Raw genomic sequence first — 22,435 nt, 5'->3', positions numbered from 1 at the left:
GCCTGTTAATGAGTCTGTGTCAATATGACGTGTGTTGCAAACAGTCTGGATTAGTGCAGAGATTGTTAAGTTGTGTGCAAGAATCTGTTTGTGAACAGTATTAGCAAACTAAACACTTAGCTTTGGCGAAGCCAACTAATCAATGACCTAACTGCAAACTATCACAACAATAACTCAATGACCAGCATCAAATCACATACAACAAGTTAAACAGTCTTGCTTAGCCTGTAAAGCTGTGATAAGCTATGCCCAGTTGTTACGTTACCGATCCTTGAATGGATGGGATAAAGAGTCACTTGGGGGTGTGCTGCTTTGTTAGCCGGCAGAAGAAGGCTGGGAAGTTGGTTCCAGGTGCAGTCTTTGTTGGGTCCTTTGTTCCAAAGGTGAAACTCCGAAGAAGCTGGTTGCTCAGGGTTTAGCAGAGTTAGGCGCTGGGTGCTAACTCACTTAGTTCCTTGTTGCTGGAAAGCTAGTTGCAAACCTTGTGTCTGCAAGAGAGTCTGTGATCAATTGCCCTCCCGTTAGTGGTTTGGGGCTATGGAGCAAGGGTCTGGGCCTCTGCTGTTCCAGGCCCAGCCGGAAAGAGGTGTGCAGTGCTCCGCAGTTGGAGCAAAAAGAGAGTTGTCTGAAGGGAGCAGACCTTGTACAGATGCCTATGACATCAGAGTCACATGTCACTGTAAAAGTCCTGTCCAATCAAGTTGTGAGACTTGTGTCTCACTGAGGTGTGAGGTGAGACCTCCTGTGGAGATGGGTGTTACATAGCTCTCTTTGTTTGAAAGACAAAGAGCATGCAGAGGAAAAAGCCTTTAAATGTCCAGTGATGATTTTACCAAATGATAAATCATCTGTGGTTCTGTGAATCCCAAATCCGTCATGAATATTTGGTCTTAACCGTGATGAGGACTTCACTCAGCGGGTTTGGTAGCCTGCTTTGGTTGGACCGCTCACCGAAGATCACAGGAAAATCACGAGGAGGGGGAGTTTGTTTCTAAATTAACCAGAGGTACTGTAACACTGCTATTGTGCGAGAGAGGATATGCTCTCCTGATACTGAACTCCTTTCAATCTCTCTCCGTCCATGCTATCTGCCTCGAGAGTTCCAGCAGCTATTTTTTACTATTGTTTACATTCGCCCGCGGACCAACGTGTCAGCTGTTTCTCAGCTGATTGCTGACGTAAGCCACAGACTGGACGCTATCTGCCCTGACGCTCCAAAGTTTATTCTTGGTGATTTTAACCGATGTACCTTGAGTAAAACCCTGAGGATGTATGAACAATATGTATATTGCGCCACCACACAAAAAAACTCAATGATTGACCTATATTATGGATTGGTGCACGATGCGTATGAGTCCATAACGATGCTCGCGCCTCCCTCAGCACGTCGTTCCACACTAGTGTGTAATAATACTACTAATAATAATAACTTTAATTTATATAACGCCTTCCAAGAAACCCAAGGTCACTTTACAATACAGTGTGTACCTGATGCCTGTGTACAGGCCCACCTTCAGGCGTCTTAAATGTACAGAGAAGAAGGTTAAGACTTGGTCTAACGATAGTGTCTCATCTTTGCAAGCATGTTTTGACTGTACCGACTAGGAGTGTTTCTCTGACGCTTGCCAGGATATTGACGAGCTGTGTGACACTGTGTCCTCCTATATCTCTTTTTGTGAGGAATTAGTTATCCCAACTAAAAAGTTTGTTACGTCCCCAAATAACAAACCGTGGATTACTTGAGACCTCAAATCTGTTCTCAACAAAAAGAAAAAAATCTGAAGCTAAGCTGAAAGACGTTTCCAGAGAAGTTAAGTGTGCAATAGTTAGGGAAAAAATATACTATAGTAGAAAAATTGAAGCACAGTATAATAACGGTGACCTCAGAGCAGCCTGGCGTAGAATCAAATGTATGGCCTCAATCAACCACTCTCCACATGAGACCAAGCAAACTATTGAGGTTGAGGGAGTGGATGACAAGGATTTGCTAAACACCTCAATTCCTTAGTTGTTTTTCCTTGTGGTCTGTAGTTTTTTTTGTGGTTTTTAATGGGGTTTTTTATGGTCTTTTATGGTTTTTATGCGGTTCTTACCCATCTTTGTATTAATTAGTATTACTGCACTATATTACATGCCTCTTATCTTAGACATTCCTTACTGCTGTAACACTAACTGTGAGCTGTGAATGGAAATGTGAGTGTGTGTACTTTACTGGGTGAATTGCGAAACTGAATTGCCTTGCCTAAAAGATAAATAAAGTTGTCTGAACTGAACAATGTTTAACCATGACTACCTCAACATCCACAAATCCGGCCTGAAAATAAAGAAAATCTGAAACTATTGCATGAGTCTATGGAGCCCAGCTTTAAAGTTGGCAGATCTTGCATCAGAGCTGGCTGCTGCTGTGCTATGATTGGCCAGTCTGCATTCAAGGGTGGTACTTAGGGTTACAGTAAAAATTGTGAAAATTCTAGTCACCAGTTGCCAATATAAACGTGTACCTGGAAGTCATATGAGAGTTCAGGACAGAGGCGGCTATACTGTGGCAGCAGCTCTTTGGGTCTGTCTGGGTCAGGAGGAAGACGTAGTTTGTTCAAGTCAGTCTCCAAATCATCATCCTGGACAGAGAGACACACATAAGCATCAGGACATAAAGAGGGAAACTTAAAGAACAAGCAGGTGAAAAGGGGAGCAGACCTTTGAATTACAGAGAAAATTGTTTGGAACTAGGTCAGGTCAGAGATTATAGATTGTACCTTCACCCAAAAGAAAATGGGCTCAGTTGAGGCTGACTTTATTTTTCCCCTCAACTCTCCCGTTAACTCCTCTCCTTGTGCTCTGTTCACCTCCTCCTGACCACAATAAACAACAATAACTATCTTGTTTTCAGTCTTAATCAAGCTCATTTAAAGTTTTATTTTACTTAGTCTATCTTTAATTATAGAGGTGCACTGGCACATGACTCTGCCATTGTGTTATGATAAATAATGAGAACAGCATGTTAGCAGAGCAATAGCATCTGTGTTCCATGTGTGTCTCACAGGATGTGTTCAGGCATGGCACCAATGTTTCAAACTATATTATACATGTAACATGCTCTTACTTGTCTGAAATATACTACTCACATTTAAACTCTACCATGAAAAGAATTTGAAATGTGAAGAGGGGACCTTTCAGGATATATAAAAACAACTGCTATCACTTGCTTTGAGGTGTTAAATAAAGTCTGTCTTTGGTTCTGAAAAAATGGACCACAGGAATGCTTGGTTATGATTGGCCAGGGACATCATGCATTATTTTTAGATGCATGCCTCTAAGTAAAGCGTCTTTATCAATGCTCCCGACGAATGTAACATAGATCTTAACATATATTTCAGTCTTTACAGAGAAAACCAAACTAATGACTACTAGCTGAAATCAATTAGATTGGATTAGATTGGATCCATCCATTTTCAACCGCTTATTCAGGCTGGGTCGTGGGAGCAGGAGGCTACCCCAGTACCCCAGACATCCCTCTCTCCGGCGACACTTTCTAGCTCCTCCTGCGGGGTCCAGAGGTGTTCCCAGGCCAGACAAGATATATAATCCCTCAAGCATGTTCTTGGTCTGCCTCAGAGCCGCCCACCAGTTGGACGTGTCCAGAACACCACTAACGGGAGGTACGAAGGAGGATCCTGATCAGATGCCTGGACCACCGCAACAGGCCCCTTCCGACGCAGCATAAATATACATAAATATACAGTCAGTGCTGGGGGTGATGCATTACAAAAGTAACACATTGCAGTAATGTTACGTTTTAGCAGTAACAAAGTAATATAAAGTGTTACCAACAGGATCTAATATTTTAACATTTACAATGTCATGTAACGTGTTACCATCCAAAATAAATAGTTTGTTTTTGCATTGTTCTACACTGATTCACACTGTTCCACTTCTAAAAGTGTACCACCAGAAAAAATATCATCAGGTTGTTGTGTCTTGTCATGTCATTACAGACTACATTATAGAGGGGTGCCACTGTCAGCACATCTGGGTGATGCTGTACTGTGCGTTATCATGTTCAACGTGTTTCCATTAACATACTTGCAACATCTGAAACATATCCCATTCTGCATCTGCGTCCTAAGGCTGCTAGACAGTAGCAGGGATAAGGTGCTGGCCTATGGTTTGTTTTTTCCTCGGCCCGGTGATTGGCACATCTGGGTGATGTTAGTAGCCTATACGTGGGATATAGTCAGGGGGCCAATTCTGAAAAGTGCTTCCGTTAAGACTTTTGCGGACATGTTTGGGTACAAGATGACAACCTATTTTTTTAGTTAGAAGGGACCTATAAGTGAAATTCTAGGGTGGTTGTCAACCTGAAAAATTATTTTTGTGAGTTTTGGAAGCAATTTTAAGCAAATTTTCAGGTTTCCTGCTTAACACGACCTGCCCACAATAAATGTCAAATATCTCCACAACCACAAGGACCACATACACAAACTTGATATCAAATGAAAGATTACACTCAGGGGATGTCTGCAGAAGTGTCAGAATGAAAATTTATTTAACAGTGTAAGAGCAAATAGGGCTAGAACTTGTAAAAATCAATCTCCGCCTAAAGAGAGCCAGTTTTTAAAGTGAATATCAACTTGGAAACACAAGATAGTAGCCCCAAACCTGTATCAATCAGTACCCAAATGTAGGGGAATAAGTCATGCCAAGTTTAAAGCTTATAGTGTGAGACAGTGCAACACTGCACAAATTTTAGTGCTTAAATGTCCAGGCGGAAATCTAGAATATTTATTTGACATTTCACTACAAATTCCTTCCAAATTCAACAGCTGTCTCACTTCCTCTAGAGTTAGTAACTACTAATGATTTGTAGTAATAACTGTGTAATATTTGTATGGCTAAGATATAATACATTTGAGGCAACTTAGGGATGATTTTGACAAAAACATTGTTTAATAATTACATAATCACAAAATTACAGAATCTTCATTCACTTTGGCAACATGCAATTTCCAGTAAACCCTGTCGTTAGAACTTTTTTTTTTTCCCCATCCAAACTGTCATCCTCCAATGATAGCAGACAGCTGTGAGAAGGCACCTAGGGACCATGTCCATGTGCTCAGTCAGAGTCCTGGTCAGAGACACAAGAGAAGAGTTTATAGTTTTAGTTTTGAGGATGCTTTTACTTTCAGAATACAATACAATACATCACACCAGAGGACATAACATAAGCCCAATCTACATGACAAAAACATATCAGTGATGATTATGTTGGTACCTGAGTATTCTTGCACCAAGCTGCACAGGCACACCCACATGCCCCACAACAATATACTCCACTCCTTCGACATCGACACTGCCTGGTACTGCACTGACTTCCACTTTCCTTGCATCCACAGGTTGTCAGCTCCAAACATCTGGCCTGTAAAGGTTCTTTGGTTAAAAGCTGGGGAACCAGTACACCATCCTTCATGTGCCAACCACAACTAGTTGGTGAGGGCAACTTTGGATGAGTCACTAGTGACTGTTTCCAAACCATTGTTTGGTAGTGGGCCCTCATGAGATGCAGAGTCAAAGCATCCTTTGTTGGTGGTAAAGTATCCACATTAGCTTTCACTTTCCGAAACAGGGCACAGCGAACTTCATTGATTGAGTCACTGGTTGATTTCGGGTCATACAGTTTGCATACAAACTGTTCTGCCAAACACAGAGTAGCTGGACTTGGTACTTCCTCCTCACCAAAGTTGTGGAGGACATGAGGGCACTGCTGGAACACTTTCCATGCAGTCTTTTTTCCTATTCCAGTAAATTGGCTAGTTGTATCACAACCAGTGATGGAATGAAATGCCAACAACCATTGATGATCTCATTTGGCAGTTTAATATCATGGACCTTGATGTAGTGTGGTTTCTTGGCTGTTCCTGCTTTCATCCAAACTTCTGGACTTAGTCGGTGTGCAAACACAAGAAGTAACACCAGTACATCTGTGTCTCTGCACTGAATGATGAGCCTCTGATAGCCTTTGGCTGTTGCATCAACTGCATGTAGCAATATGCGGGTATCTGCCTCTTCATGCGTAGCCTGAAGGTGGGAAACATCAATTCCTGCTCGTGATGCCACTTTTTCAGGGTCGTCAAATCCCCCACTTATTACAATTTCCTGACCACAACGGTGCACATTCCTTTCAAGCTCATTTAATAGGAATTGGGTCAGGTTGGCCTTGTTTTCATCCATCTCAATGAAGTTATTCCAGTCAGCAGGTATCTTTACATCCCTACTGACAATGGTGCGAATCTTTCGTAGAGCAGTGCTACGTTTTGCTCTTGTTCCAGCCTTTATCGAGTTCTGTTGGTACTGATCAAACACTAGATCCACTCTAGTGATGTTCCCATGTAGATGACCCATCACTTTCTGCATGAAAATGTCAGCATAATCCCCAAAGGTTGATGCATTTAGAGGTTTTCCTATTGCTCTTACTAAGGCCATCCCATCAATGATGGTGCATGTGCTCACAATAGATGGACTCAGCTCTGTCCCCTTTGCACCAGCTTGTAGTATGGTGGCTAAGTCAGCTTTGTTAGTAGGTCGGAGCACTGAATCTGTTGTGGCAAGTGACAGGGGGACTGCACACAGTTCCTTTTGGAGAAGCTCGTCTATGTTAACCTCTCTACCACTGTCCATGGGTACAATGATGCGACGGAAAATATCCCTGTCAGGCTTCACACACTTGGGTTTTTCACATTTTTTATCTGTGCTGTACAGATTTGAAAATGTTTTGGTAAGGCTGCTGTGAAAGTCTATACTCGTTGTGCTCAATCGGTTTTGCACCAACTCAGTGACCATTTGTTTCCCAGACTCTGCAGCATTTCTAAGGTCTTTCAGTATATCTTTTGAAGCCACATCACCAGTTGTCAAAGACACCAACTCATGCATATTATCCAGCTGGAAGACATGGTATCTCTGGAACTAGTCTACAAGTTGAGTTACATCATCATTATCTCTCTTTAGTCTTGATGGAAGGCAGTCTTTGTGGGTGTCTTCATCATCTTCTCCTTCATGTGTCAGTCCAAACAAGGATCTGGTATCCTGTGCTAAAGATGCTCGTTCATTGTAGGTGATGGACCAACGGTTTCTAGCTGACTCATTTCGAGTGATGCCAACCAATCCTCCAGCAACCTTTCTGGTTTTGTTGATGTGCTCAGGACACAGATCAAAAGGCACCTCACTGAAGCTGTGATTGGTCTCCTTGGCTACAAAATCACCATCTAGAAAGCCCTGGTAGACCTGTGGTGCTGTCTGTGCCAGATGTTCCATGTCTGCTATGAATACAGCACCCCATCTTGTGTAATGGGTGTGATCATAAGCGGCAAATCAGGGCATCATGCGCTTGAAGACTGACATGTACAACTTCCAGTCACCACATCTCAGAGCCCGTGTGAATGCCAGGAGAATAGACACAAGATCCATGTATTGTCGCCAGAAGGTAAAGGTTGGTTTGTTTTCATTAGCCTTGTCAAACTCTGCAAGTAGATCCTGGACCTCTCCAACTTTCAGTACAAGATCTTCATAGCTTGCTGCAGCTGCTTCAATTTCTCCACATCGTATGTGTTCTGAGACTGCTTCTGCCAACTCAAAGCAACTGTTGTCTATTGTGTGGTCATTGTCATCCATCCATTGTAGAAATGTTGGCCACAATATTCTCCAAAGTGCTTCAAATGCAAGTTTGTGTGCACGAGCTACACGGTTCCATCCCTTTCCCTTCATGATGTTTTCAGCTGTGTTCTTTCCAAACACACCACTTTCCTCAAAAATGTCCCTCAGTCCAGAATCACCAAGATGCTGACCAATGACCTTTGAAAAATTCATCTGCACATGAAAGCCACCCAAGACAATAACTATATCCTCACACTGTTTTTGGTGGTGCCACTGGAGCATCTTTACTTTGCAGTAGAGCTGTTCATCAAAGGTTATGACTGTATACCTTTGGCCCAGTTTTGTAGTCATTTTGTGGCAGTTCTGTAAAACTGTCCAAAGTGTGTCATAGTCATGTGCTGGAGAATTTAAGATGGGCATCATTCCAGCTACTGTTTTTGGGTGATCTGATTTTGTCATAAGGTGGTTGAAGCCACTCCAAGATGGAACAACCTGATTGTCTGTGTTCTGTAGTCTGCATATAATCCAGGCAAGATCTTGGTTCTTTGATTGTTTATTTATGTTTACGTTTATTTCTGTGTCGGCATCATACATTTCTGGTGAAATGGGTGCATGAAATTTTGGAGGGGGCTTTTGTGATCCCATTTTAGCATCCCTAAGCTCAAACAGTCCTGGTGGAACTGAGACTGACCTTGATCTTCCAGATTTCAGATTTATTTTTGGGATTTCTTCTGGAGGTTTACTTCGTCTCAAAGCAGCAGTCTGGGAGGCATGAAATGTTCCTTTCCCATCAAGGGGTCTCCTCATTTATGTCTATGTTGTCATTTGCATACATGATGTATCCAGGGAGGCTTGCATTGACAAAGTTCAATGGAACATATACTTCATCATTCTCAAAGTATCTCTTAAGGGCCTCATTTGCCATTGTAGTATCTGTTCTCAACACTGACTCATAGCTTATGCTGTGCCCAGCAGCATGAAGTAACTGCACTAAATCCTTTGAGCGTGTAGCTTGGTGTACAGTAATTCCAATACCAATGTGTTTTGGTGTTGGTTTCCGTCCACCAGATACCAGGAAAACAATGTCTTGAGCAATGTTGAGTAGCTTTGTGTTAAAGGTTTCTTTACTCTCATTTTCTGGGTCACAATCACCAATGCAAAGGAGTCGTAACAACATGTACAGACTATCTGGCACAACTTGTTCCACATGATGCTGATCTATCCCTCCGATAACATCATGTCTCGGGGACTCCCTGATATCTGCCTTGATCTTTAACGACACCCAATACAGCCAACTCAGTATCTGAGTGTCCTTGCCAGTTCCACAGCTGGTCATAGTCACCCCTTGAGCATCATCATGTACATCATCCATTATTTTCTTCATGTTAAAGAGAGCAGCCTCAGAGGTCATTTCAGGAAATATCATAATGGGATCATTTGGTTTTAGGGAATGCACAAATATTGCTTTTCCCTGAAGCACCTTGTCAAGCTTTGTCTTGAAACGCTGAGGTTTATATATTTCTGGATCTATGTCAAAGTCTGCAAGAAGTTTACAGTATCTTTCCCAAACTGTTTTCAAGGAGTATATTTCACCTCTGGCAATTCCTGCTTTAAGCTCATCTGCCGCATTGTGTAAACAGATGGAGTATGGATCATTTTGTCCTGATGAAGTGCTCTGATACTTCCTTAAGAATGAACTGTAGCAGATAAGATGGTATTTGCCTTCTGCGGCAATTAAGTCATTGACTCCTGCAAGCTTTATTCGCAATTCTGTGTCTTGCTGAGCTGGGTGAAGAATCTTTTCAGATGTACTCAAGACTTGGATGTTACGAAGTTTCTCCCCAGGCTTATCTTTTTGACAAAAAATACATTCTTCCCAAGTGACTGGAGGTACTGAATGTCTAGTGGAGCGGGGACAGAAGTTGCTTGCAGGTTCCAATTGAGCACTTTCAAAGCTCTTCTTCAGACGAGCAATGAACATGACATTGGTAAAAGCAGCATAGCATGTTTTGTGCCATTTTACCTTGTCGATTTCTGTGTCCAGAAATTCACGAATCCTGTCCAGAGTATCAGCATACTCCACATCTTTGTAATTCACCCTTTCACTTGCTCTGAGCCTTATACAATTCAGCCCATCCTCTGATGGTTTTCTTAGCTGTTTATCTTTGCTGTATTTTCCATAGTCATTTTGACAAATAAAACATTTTTGCCAATTTACATCACTTGTTTTTTGCCTTGTTTCAGATTTTAGGCTTACAGCTCCCTCTGGCTCCATGTTAGCTCATCTGAAAGGAAAAAAAAAAGATCACTAACTCTAGCCTGATTGCATCTTATGAGGAGAAAAATAAAAACACCACACAATCACAATCACCACAATGTCATCTGACATAAGATAAGTTGGCTTGCTAACAGGCTAGCTAACACTTTTAACTAGCAGACTGTAGAGTAGGCTGTGCATAAAATAAATTGTCAACATATTTCCCCAGTACACACTCATTCACATTTGTAGTATGTATGAAAGTACGTTAGCTTAGCTTTGACGTTTAGCTAGTTGGGAAAAAGCATCGCCTACCTTTTTCTGACAACATTTGGTGGTAGAAGTAGCAGTAGATGGTTTTGTTTGTAGACAGCAGACAAATAAAATATATTATCTGAAATACATTACCCCGTTGAGACTGTTGACACCTGCAGTGATCATCTTCACTGTTGCCTCATTCCAAGAATTCCACTTCATGCCTCATTCGACAGCTGTGCTGACAAAACATCGCCCCCTATAGTGCAATACTCCTTTGGTATATTGATTATTGTTTTCTAAAGATCATGTTTGCATATGAATTGGATTATATTGCAAATTTGCTCAAAATTACAGGAGGAGGTTCAAAGAATAAGGAAGCACTTTGGGGAAAAAAATCCGATTTTACCACCTTTAGAAAACAGTCATGAAATGAACAAAAAAATCATTTCCTAAGCTGAAAACCTGGCTAGAATACATGATGAGGGGTCAATTATTGATGCTGGATAGGTTGTCAGCTTGTACCCTGAGGTGTCCAAATAAGTTACAATATCAGTTTTGGCCCCCTGACTAATATGTTTCCTTTCACATTCCCTACAACCGCAGAGCAAGGCCAACACACCCTCCCTTTCTTATGCACAACTCATGGACTTTCCATGTCTAGATATGATGTGCAAGGTGCCTTGGGTGTGTTGGTTGCTGATGTTCTGGGATGCCGTGTCAACTTCAGCCTGTTACATGCATTGTCTGTTTGATCAATCAATCAATCAATTTTATATATAAAGCCCGATATCACAAATCACAATTTGCATCAGAGGGCTTTACAGCATACGGCATCCATCCGTCCTTCAAACCCTCACAGTGGGGGAACTGCCCATTGGTCCGACCATATTAAACCCATTGTTCCGAAGTCCCGTTGTTCCGAAATCATCATGATGCCCTGTGGTTAAGGTCTGGTTAGGTTTAGGCACATAAACGCCTGCCAGGAGCCGTTCAACCCCGACCCCAGAGTTAATAACAGGAGGTTATGGTGTTTCACTCTCTTCTCTCTATGGCACTTGTATCTTGACCAGTAGCCTACTTTTGTTGCGTTTGCTGATCCTCTATGGTACACAAATACAGTATAGCCTAGTATAATCACATATCAGAACAACGGGACGTCGGACTAATGGGATGTCGGACCAATGGGCTGTCGGACCAATGTCATGGACCCCACAGTGTATAAGGAAAAACTCCACCCCAAAAAAACCTTTAACAGGGGGAAAAATGGTAGAAACCTCAGGAAGAGCAACTGAGGAGGGATCCCTCTTCCAGGACAGACAGATGTGCAATAGATTTACAGAACAGATCAACATAAATTAACAGTAATCCATATGACAAAATGATACATAAAGAGAGACAGAGAGAGAAATTGAGACACAGCCAGAGAGTGATGCAGGGCAGACAGTAATGATAATAGCTTTCAACATTAATTTAAGTAATTATATTATAATAATAATGACAGTAATTGTGGCACAATATGTTTTAAGTATATATTAATATATGATAGTATGTGTTTGTGACAATAGTCATATGTGTAAAATAACAGTGTAAGTTTGATAATAACAGCAGCAGTAGGAGGCATCAGGCAGGACCACGGCAGCGGCACAACCACAACACACCAACCAGGCGCAGATGCTACGGGTGGGGGAAAAAAAATCGATTTTTATATTAATTGCGATTTTTTTCTTGGACGATTCTAAAGATCAATTCTCTCCCCACAATCGACATTTTTCTATTTATTTTAGGCCGTTTTTTCACCAATAAGCGCTCCTCTGGCTCTGATACAGCCGCCTATATGCCTGAAGTTCCCACTCTTGGCTGTGTAACAATGTCCCGCCTACAGCCTCCACTGATTGGTTAACACAGCACAAGTGATAGCCAATCAACACTGAAGCTTCTACATGCAGCTTTCCATTATTGACAGACTTGGAGGAGAAGCAGACTACTACGTGAGCCACGGCAAAAAAAAAAAAAAAAAAAAAAAAAGATTTAGGCTAATCGCCATCAAGTGAACATGACCTGGAGATCCTTCAGTTAATAAAAAGAAGACAGAGGTTAACTCAAGATATAGCTGGCATGAGTGCCACAAATGTGGAAAAACAATTAGCGCATGGTCCGCTAGCATAATGCTAACATATAATGGAAATCTTCATAGACGCGCTAACAGAAATTAGCATCGGTGCCGCAACAGCATTACAATCACAAATAATAAAGTGCAAGTGAGCAACTCTACATAACATAAGCTAATAAACTCAGAGCAATACATTTGTACTTACAGACATATGTTTCCTGGGTTTTACACACTTCCAGGAAAGGCAGAGCTAGACATGACCAAAGCTGTGTGTAAACTTTGTCAAAATCGAATCGCAATACTTGTAAAATCGCAGTTATTCAGTATCACAATACAAATCGAATCAGGACCCAAGAATCGTGATAGAATCAAATTGAGACAAAAGCATATCGTCCCAGCCCTAATAGGTGTAATACGAGGTAACCTGTGAGACAGTGGAGCACAAAGGCTCCGGAGAATAAGTTGAGTGAGTGACATGCAGTACAGCTGAGATAGTGAGATGCAGTAATAGGACATGAATGTTAGCAAGTGAAGAAGAACCAACTTTTCAGAAACTAAGGAGAGAGAGAGAAGGAGAAGGGGCTCAGTGTATTATGCGAGGTCCCCCGGCAGACTAGGCCTATGTCAGCCTAATTAGGGGCTGGTCCAACCCTAACTATAAGCCTTATCAAAAAGGAAAGTCTTAAGTCTAGTGTTAAATGTGGAGACAGTGTCTGCCTCCTGGACCAAAACAGGAAGATGATTCCACAGAAGAGGAGCCTGACAGCTGAAGGCTCTGGCTCCTGTTCAGAGCATGTGAGCGGAGTGGGGAGCGGAAGGATTTTGTGTTGAGCGAGGAGCGGCTATTTTTTTTAAAAGGTAGAGCGGAGCCTTATCTCTCGGTCCAATTTCGCTCCGGTCGCTCATGCCCCACCAAGAATGCATCTTTGCACCTGCGCACACCCACACTATTTTCTTTCAAAACTATGGAGTTTACTGTGTACTTCAGAAAAGAAACTGAGAAGAAAAGCAGTGGTACCTTGGAGAACAGTCCCTAACTGCGGGGAGAGACGAGAGGGCTTCCCTGGAGGTCGGCCGCTTAACCCGGTCCATCTCCTCCACACTTTGACATATTTCCACCCTGCCGACAGCGGTACCGTGGAGAATGGTCCCTAACTGCGGGGAGAGGGGAGAGGGCTTCCCCGGAGAATCTACCAAGCTCATGTTTTATTTGTGAATAGAAGATTACAGGTTAGGGTAGTACGACGCAGTTTTTTTGAGCGGAGTGGTGAGCGAGTGGAGCGGGATAAAATTTATGATGGAGTGGAGTGGAGCGGAGCGAAGAATGCGCAGAACCAAGCAGAGTGGACGAGCGGCGCAAAGTGACAGGTCTGCGAGAGAGGAGCAGAAATTTTCACCCACTCCGCTCACATGCTCTGCTCCTGTTCTACTTTTGGAGACATTAGGAACCACGGGTAACCCTGCATACTCAGAGCGCAGTGTTCTGGTGGGATAATAAGGCACTATGAGCTCTCTAAGATATGACAGAGCCTGACCATTTAGAGCTTTGTAAATTAAGAGAAGGATTTTAAATAAAACTCTGGATTGTACAGGGAGCCAGTGCAGAGAAGCTAAAACAGGAGAAATGTGATCTTGCTTCTTAGTTCCTATCAGTACATGTGCCACCGTGTTCTGGATCAGCTGAAGAGTTTTCAAAGATTTATTAGAGCTACCTGATAAGAGGGAATTACAGTAATCCAGCCTAGAGATAACAAAAGCGTTGACCAATTTTTCTGCATCTTTTTGGGACAGGATAGGCCTAATTTTTGCAATATTACGCAGATGAAAGAATGCAATCCATGAAGTTTGTTTTAAATGGGAGTTAAAAGACAAATCTTAATCAAATATTACTCCGAGGTTTCTTGAGGTAGTGCTAGATCTATGTTCTATGAACATCTAATGATGTTACCAAAGGGATTCATATATAAAGTGAATAAAACTGGTCCAAGCACAGAATCTTGCGGAACTCCAAAACAAACTTTAGAATGTAAAGATGATTCATCGTGAACATGAACAAATTTAAATTGATCGGATAAATAAGACTTAAAGCAGCTTAGTGCAGAGCCTTTAAGGCCAATTAAATGTTCCAGCCTCTGTAGCAGAATTTGATGGTCAATTGTGTCAATTCTGTGTGGCACTAAGATCTAATAAATCAAGGACAAAGTCCTTTGTCTGAGGCAATCAGAAGATCATTTATAAATAAATACAACAAACAACAAATAAATTATTATCATGGAGAATGTCACACAGCTGGTCTGCGACTACTTTCTCAAAGATTTTTAAAAGAAAGGGAAGATTAGACATTGGTCTATAGTTGGCTAACACCTCTGGATCCAGGGTGGGCTTTTCAGAAAAGGTTTAATTGCAGCTCCCTTAAAAGACTGTGATACATAGCCAAGATATATTGATTGTGTCTAATATGCAGGTGTTTATTAAAGGTAAGACTTCCTTAGGCAACCTAGTCGGGATGGGGTCAAAGAAACATGTTGATTATTTGGATGAAGGGATCATAGAGGTCAGTCGTTGAAAAGTAATCGGGGAGAAGCACTCTAAATATATATCAGGTCTCAGAGCTATGTTTGAGGGCAGATTGGTACTGTGTGAGGACAAGAGGTCATGAATTTTGCCTCTAATAGTTAGAATTTTGCCATTAAAAAAAGCTCATAAAATCATTACTGCTCAAGGCTAAAGGAATACAAGGCTCATTAGAGCTGTGACTCTCGGTCAGCCTGGCTACAGTGCTGAAAAGAAACCTGGGGTTGTTCTTATTTTCTACTATTAATTATGAGTAATAGTTTGCTCTGGCATTGCATTTAGTCTTACCAGACTAAACAAAATTCTTCCAGTTTGGTTAATCACCAATTCCTTTCAAATTTTTTCCCTATATTTGTTTTTATTTTCGGGTTTGGGAGTTGTACCAAGGAGTGAACTTTCTTTGCTTCATTAACCTCTTTTTAAGAGATGCTACAGAGTCGAGTGTTGTTCGCAGCGAGCCTGCAGTGCTATGGATAAGATAATCAATTTGAGAGAGTTCAAGCTCAGTACAGGAAACGTCTGTTACAGAGGGATATGGTATTAAAGTTACAATAATGGAATTAGTTCCTTAAATTTTGCTACAGCACTATCTGATAAATACCTAGTATAGTAACTGTTGCTGAGTGGTGTGTAATCTCTCTGTCTCTGTCTCTCTTTATGTCTCATTTTGTCATATCAAATACTGTAAATTTATTATGTTGATCTGTTCTGTATGACATGTTTTGCATGTCTGTCCATCCTGGAAGAGGGATCCCTCCTCAGTTGCTTTTCCTGAGCTTTCTACCATTTTTTTCCCCCCGTTAAAGGTTTTTTTGGGGGAGGGGGAGTTTTTCCCTATCCGCTATGAGGGTCCAAAGGACAGAGGGATGTCACATGCTGTAAAGCCCTCTGAGGCAAATTGTGAATTGTGATATTGGACTTTATAAATAAAATTGAAATTGAAATAGAAAGAAATTATAAGTTATTATGTAATGATCTGATAGAGAGGGATTCTGTGGAAAGACTATTACGTTTTCAATTTCAATTCCATATGTCAGAATTAGATCGAGGGTGTGGTTAAAACAGTGAGTGGGTTTATTTACACTCTGACTGAAGCCAATGGAGTCTAATAATGTGATAAATGCAGTAGCTAGGCAGTCATTTTCAAAGTCAACATGAATATCAAAATCACCCACAAAAATAAGTTTAGTTCTGAGGGATGTTGTATGCTGAAAAGCCCTCTGAGGCAAATTGTGATTTGTGATATTGGGCTTTATAAATAAGATTGATTGATTGATTGAAGAACTAAACTGGATATAAACGCTTGAGAATTCAGATAAAAATTCAGAATACAGGCTTAGAGGTTTTCCAGGTCGGATGTAAAAGAATAAGGACAAGGCTTTATAATCTAGTTTAGGTATAGGGCTGATAAATAGACTAGAGTTAAAAATGGCTGCAACTCCCCCTCCTCAGCCACTGCCTCGAGAAATGTGGGTATTATTATGTCTGGGAGGAGTGGATTCATTTAGACTGACATATTCATCATGACACAGCCATGTGTTACTGAGGATGAGTAAATCAATATGATTGTCTGATATTAATTTGTTTACTTACACTGCTTTAGATGACAGAGACCTGACAGTCCACACTTAATTCTCTTGTTTGGTCTTTCTGTCACAGAAGAGGTTTTAATTAGGGCCCGAGCGACGACGAAGTCGTCCGTGTAGGAACCTATTGTAATCGCGCTGTTTATTAGGGCCAGAGCGACAACAAAGTCGTCCGCGTAGTACCCTATTGTAATCGCACTGTTTATTAGGGCCCGAGTGACGACGAAGTCGTCTGTGAGGACCCTATTGTAATCGCGCTGTTTATTAGGGCCCGAGTGACGATGAAGTCGTCCGCATAGGACCCTATTGTAATCGTGCTGTTTATTATTATTATTATTATTAATTATTATTATTATTATTCTTACGAACATTAAATCCCCAATTTCGCCCCTTTCCCAAATTCAAAAACTCACCAAAGTTGGCACAGGCGTTTCGTCTGGCGAAAAATTTGATATTTTGGCAGTGTTGTATGTGGACGGGGCCAAATGGCGACATAGCGCCCCCTACAAAATTTCGTGCCTTGAGCCCCGCCTGTGAGTTTCACCTACATGCATGAAAACTGGTGGGCTCATAGAACATGCCAAGATGGACAAAAAATCCTCTTGGATCCGTAAACCCAACAGGAAGTTGGCCATTTTGATTTGAATTTTTGACATGTTTGAACGAACTCCTCCTGGGGATTTCGTCCGATCGACTTCAAATTGGCTACAGATCATCCTGAGAATATGTTGATCAAAAGTTATTAAAAGCTTTTCTCTATGTCAAGGGGTGTGGCCGCTAGGGCGTGACAAATTTTGGCGACTTTTCGTTTTCTTGCCATCAAATTTCAAACTGCTCTCCCGCCCACATACTTGATCTCAGCAGCTTCAAACTTGCTGGACATGATGATAGCTCCGCCCCGAAATGTTAATATGCCGCCTTACTCATAGTACCCGGTAACAGGAAGTGACCAGTTTTTACTTTAACATGTACTAATGCCACAAACTTGACTGCATCAACTTCATTCCACTTCTAATGCATGCAGAACAAGTTGGTGAAGCTACCTTATGAACACTGTGAAGCTACGTCTAATAGTGTCCCTGTGGCAGCGTGGTGACTATCGATCCCTCGCCACTAAATATGTTTGGCTTTTTGATGGCTTCAATGACCTCATCTCCTCATGAAAATTGATACACAGTTCAAGAATGGTAAGCTCTTACACCTGATAGGGGCGTCGCCCATAGGGGGGACAAAATGCCTCTATAGCGCCCCCTTGAAATTTTTAAAAAACCCTCCCCATAGGGATGTTTTCGGAGAAGGAAGATGAAACATCTTCTTACTTACATCTTACTTACTCTTGAGTTTTCACATAACCGCTTTATTGATGCATGCTGCTGGCCCCCCGAGGTGGTGCAGGAGAGCGAGGGCCCGATCACAGCTGCTTGCAGCTTTAATTAAGGACCGAGCCCGAAGGCAGAGGACTCGTCAGAGAGGAGTCCTCGCCAATGGAATTTGACCCCCTAAACATACTGACAAACTCAACAAAATTGGCACACATGTCAGACCTGGCGAAAAATTTTAGAAAATCAAAAAATTAACCCCTAAAGTGCCAAAATGGGCTCTCTAGCGCCACCTAGGCACACGAAAATGGCCGCTGCAGCCCGTAGGAACGTCGTAGAAAGATCAAAACAAAACTGACGTGTTCGACCTACAAATCACGCACTGACACCCATGACCTAAATCCAACAGGAAGTGAGCTATTTGCCCTTTCAAAGTAAGATTTCGCCTCAAATGTGCTCTTCCTCAAAAAACATCTCCTCTTACACTGTTTATCGTATCGGCTTCAACCACGCACACATGCCAGCTTAACTGCTCCTAAACAGATCTTCTGTATAACTTTATCTCTCTCACCATTACTGACAGGGGCACAATCTCCATTTTAACCCTTCAGGTGCCAGAGTTTATTGAGGAAAATATTCCATCTTCATTTCAACATTTCAAAAGGCTGTCGCTTGAAAGTGGTGAGAGATAAAGGCATACTGTAAATGAAAAAACTATTCATCATGACCCAGAGTTTGTGACGGGGGTAAATTAACTCATCTAATTTGCATATTGTGGCGTCACTAGGTGGCAGCCATATTGGATTTAATAAATCTCAGTAAAACAGCATTTTGAACATATTTACACAGTAGATTTCTTTTGTTTTGTGTTATTTTTGTCATCTCATCATGAAAAAAGAAAGGGGAATTTCATGGGAGTAAATTAACTCATCTAATTTGCATATTGTGGCGTCAGTAGGCGGTGGCCATATTGGATTCCATAAATCTCAGTAAAACAGCATTTTGAACATATTTACACAGTAGATTTCTTTTGTTTTGTGTTGTTTTTGTCATCTCATCCTCAAAATAAAGGAACATGAATCTGATGGGAGTAAATACACTCATCTGATTTGCATATTGTGACATCACTATTGTGACATTCTGTAGCTTACCTAAAGCTACAGAAAGCATTCAAACATCAAAACGTTCAGCTCTTTAATGATTTATTTATGTTTGTGGCAATGTGTTTGATATTTCTAAATAATTCACAATGACAACATAAGCTGGAAGCCGAAACGGTTACGAGTGCGAGGTCCCGACCAACGCTGCTTGCAGCTTTAATTCTTTATTAGGGACCTCGGCCGAAAGACGAAGTCCCTCTTGTTTTTGCTCCGTTTATTCTTCTTCTTCTTCTTTCTTTCTTCCGCCGTCTATTTGAGGCGGAATTAACCCCAAAAGTGCCAAAATGGCCTCTCAAACGCCACCTAGACACACTAAAATGGCCGCTGCAGCTGGTAGGAGTGACGTAGAAAGATCAAACCAAAACTGGTTTGTTCGTGTCATCGAGACCTAAAAATCACGTGCTGATACCCCTGACCTAATTCCAACAGGAAGTGAGGTATTTGTCCTTTCAAAGTAAGATTTCACTTCAAAAATCTTCTTGTCCTACACCATTTATCATATCAGCTTCAAACTCGCACACATGACAGATCAACTCGTCCTAATCAGATCTTCTGTATAACTTTGTCATTACTCGAATGGTTTGGATTTTATGGCCTCTTACAGGTCATGTCTTACAAAACCTCCTGACGATTTTCGCGCCACCGAGACACACTAAAATGCACGCTGCGACCCTTACGAATGTCGTAGAAAGGCAAAACCAAAACTGGCTTGTTTGTCTCAACAAGGCCTACAAATCAAGTTCCGCAAACTCTGACCTAAATCCAACAGGAAGTGAGTTATTTGCCCTTTCAAAGTAAGATGTCATTTTTCAAAAATTCTCTTGCTAAAAAATAATTCCTCCTACATCGTTTATCGTATCGACTTCAAACATGGACACATGACAGACCAAGCCCTGCTAAACAATTCCTCTGAACAACTTTGTCATTACTTGAACGGTTTGGATTTAGTTCTTAAAGGTGACATGTCACAAAACCGACAATTTTTGCGCCACCTAGACACACTAAAATGGCTGTTGCACCCTGTAGGAATGACGTAGAAAGATCAAACTGCTTGATCCCCATCTCCAGTGTACCAGCAGAGAACCTGCAGAACCCAATCAGCGAAAAAACACACCGGGCTACACAGCCTCTCTACCTGAGCAGCTGAAGCTGCGGCTCGCACCCTTGCACACTTGCACACAAACACACAGACGGTGCTTCTGCATGCCAGCCAAACGTGTGCTCAACTGTGATAAATAAATATGTGAGGTGTACGCTGCTTTTCTATCTTTTTTTTTCCTTTTCTTTCTTTTTTTCTGTCAGCAACATACACTCATAACACAGGACGGGTTGTTTTTATTGAATGAGTTGATTATTAAGCCATAGTGATGCGCAGATCGGCTCTGACAGCACCCGAATCAGCATGTACGCATCAACCATCCAGCCGTTACAACATGATTGAGCTAGCAAAGCAGTTTTGTGTTGCTATTTGTGGTTTTTATTCAGTTTTGGGAAATCATGATGTCTAGAAAGCATCAGTCTGGAATTTAGTCATTTTAGGGGCAAGGCCACTTGGCCTTTTGCATTGTCAATTTTTTGAAGGCACAAAGGCCAAAAGCCAGGGCAGCGAGGCCATACAGCTCATGTGTCTCATTCCTACATTTTCCTAAATAAATGCCTGATAGCAAAACTGTAAATACAAGATTTCCAGGTCAAACACTTTTGCCTCATTTAGAATCTGAATCAAATCTGTAGCTATGGAGCTTTATCCCTATCTTTATTCAATAGAGTGGTCTATCAGTTTGAGAGCATTATTTATTGATTTCACGTTCAAAAACCCTGCCCTCGCACTCAAATCGCCTTGGCTTGCACTTCGATCCACTCTGTTTCTGCTCAAACTGTGTGTTCGCACTCAGATACCATGTTGCACGCACTCAGATACCATTTGCTCGCACAGATTTCCTGCTCGAGCTTCGGCTTTTCTCCTCACGCTCAAACTGTTTCTGTGCGCTTGTGGAATTTCTGCTCTCAGATTTCTGCCCTGCGCTTGGATTTTTTTGTGTAACAACCTTGTCAAAATCCCCCAACCAATAGAATGCCAGATTTACTGTTGACCAATGAAATGATCCCTGCCTCCTTGTCACGGCTGTGATTCGGTCATGGGCACTGTGGCACAAGGCCGCAGGCCGAGTGTCGAAGACAATAACAGCTGTGTGACGATATACAGTACAACGTCACGACCTCTCATGTGATATTGCTTTTATACAATAGTTCAACAACAGCTTAAACAGCAATGCTGAGTAAGGAAATGTTAACAAAAGGTGATGAAATAAATGATTTAAGTATGTTATGTAGCTCCGCGAAAAAAAAAAAAAGTTTCCCCCAGTCTGTTGCCAGGCAACGCAGCAAACACGCCAGGAACTCAAAAGCTACTTTGTATTTACATTGATCTGCAGCTGTGTGACTTCGTCCAGTTCGGCTGATGAAACGTTGGCAAACCTGGATGTTGGCACGGCCGGATTCGAACACACCTGGAGGTCTGCACAGAAGAGTCCTGGCTTTCCTTTTCCTCGTCCTCTCCTGTTGACCACTCATAATTTAATTCAAATGTAATTTTGGGGAAAATATCCATCTTCTTGGTGCAACACTACAGTGTCAGTTTGCGTCAATGTAGCGAGTGTGACAGTTGGTTAATTAACGGTTGTATTTATATTTATAACACCTGTGAGCAGAGTGATTTTACTGCACTGCACAAAAAGTCCGTAGAAATTACGGTAAAAAACTGTCAAATAGCAACAGTCAAAGGCCGTAAAATCTAAAGTAGTTTAGCACCGTAGTAAGTACATTGAATTACCGTAAATCAAGAAATAAGACATAACTTTGATTTTTACGGTCATAATGTATAGAAAACACAGAATTTTTCTGTGAAAATAAAAAAAAAAAACGTAAAATTCATGGGAAAATACTGTAAAGTCACAAAAGAATAATTACCCTAAAATTAATGGCATTATTCTGCCTAAATTAAAGATTTTGCTGATTTGAATTTACAGTATAAAACTGTTAAACATTCTGCAAAATCATACCTTCATTTCTACAGGAAGAATATGTTAAAAAAAATGGTATGTTTGTAAGGTAATGTTGATTTCAATGAAAAACATAAATGTTTAAATAATATTATTTGCTGTTATTTTATATAGGGTTCTATGCATCTATAGATATTGTGTATGACCTATTAACAGAGCTATGCTGTAATAAACTCAGCAAAAAAGGTCTGAAAAATTTTGTTTGGTAGATTATTTCTCTGTTCGTTACTACAATGTTAATTGTCATTGTTTTTCATATGGTTGGGGAGCCTGTGTATTAACCTTTACAATGAATTACCTTACCAATTTCAATTTTAAGAAAAATAATAATGAAAATAACTCTCATATGAACCTCTGGAATTAAAACATGCATACATTTTGCAATTTTTGCTGATGTCAAGATATTTATAATATAATGGTGATTAACACTGGATCGAGGGGCCCCCTTTTAATTTTGCCCAG

The 22,435-nt window shown here is 41.2% G+C and overlaps 1 protein-coding gene across 2 annotated transcripts in view; it reads right to left on the bottom strand.

Moving 5' to 3' along the window:
* Nucleotides 1–22,435, bottom strand: part of agbl1 (AGBL carboxypeptidase 1) — a 746,393-nt gene that overhangs the window by 380,257 nt on the left and 343,701 nt on the right. For both annotated transcript variants that reach the window (XM_078168290.1, XM_078168291.1), the window contains exon 11: nucleotides 2,502–2,618. In XM_078168290.1, coding sequence (XP_078024416.1) covers nucleotides 2,502–2,618 — 117 coding nt within the window. The remainder of the gene's footprint in view (nucleotides 1–2,501; nucleotides 2,619–22,435) is intronic.

Source organism: Epinephelus lanceolatus, chromosome 5 (assembly GCF_041903045.1).
Source record: "Epinephelus lanceolatus isolate andai-2023 chromosome 5, ASM4190304v1, whole genome shotgun sequence".
Taxonomy (NCBI): Eukaryota; Metazoa; Chordata; class Actinopteri; order Perciformes; family Serranidae; genus Epinephelus; species Epinephelus lanceolatus.
The sequence above is the reverse complement of the archived record's forward strand: the minus strand, read 5'-3'. Positions and strand labels throughout refer to the sequence as shown.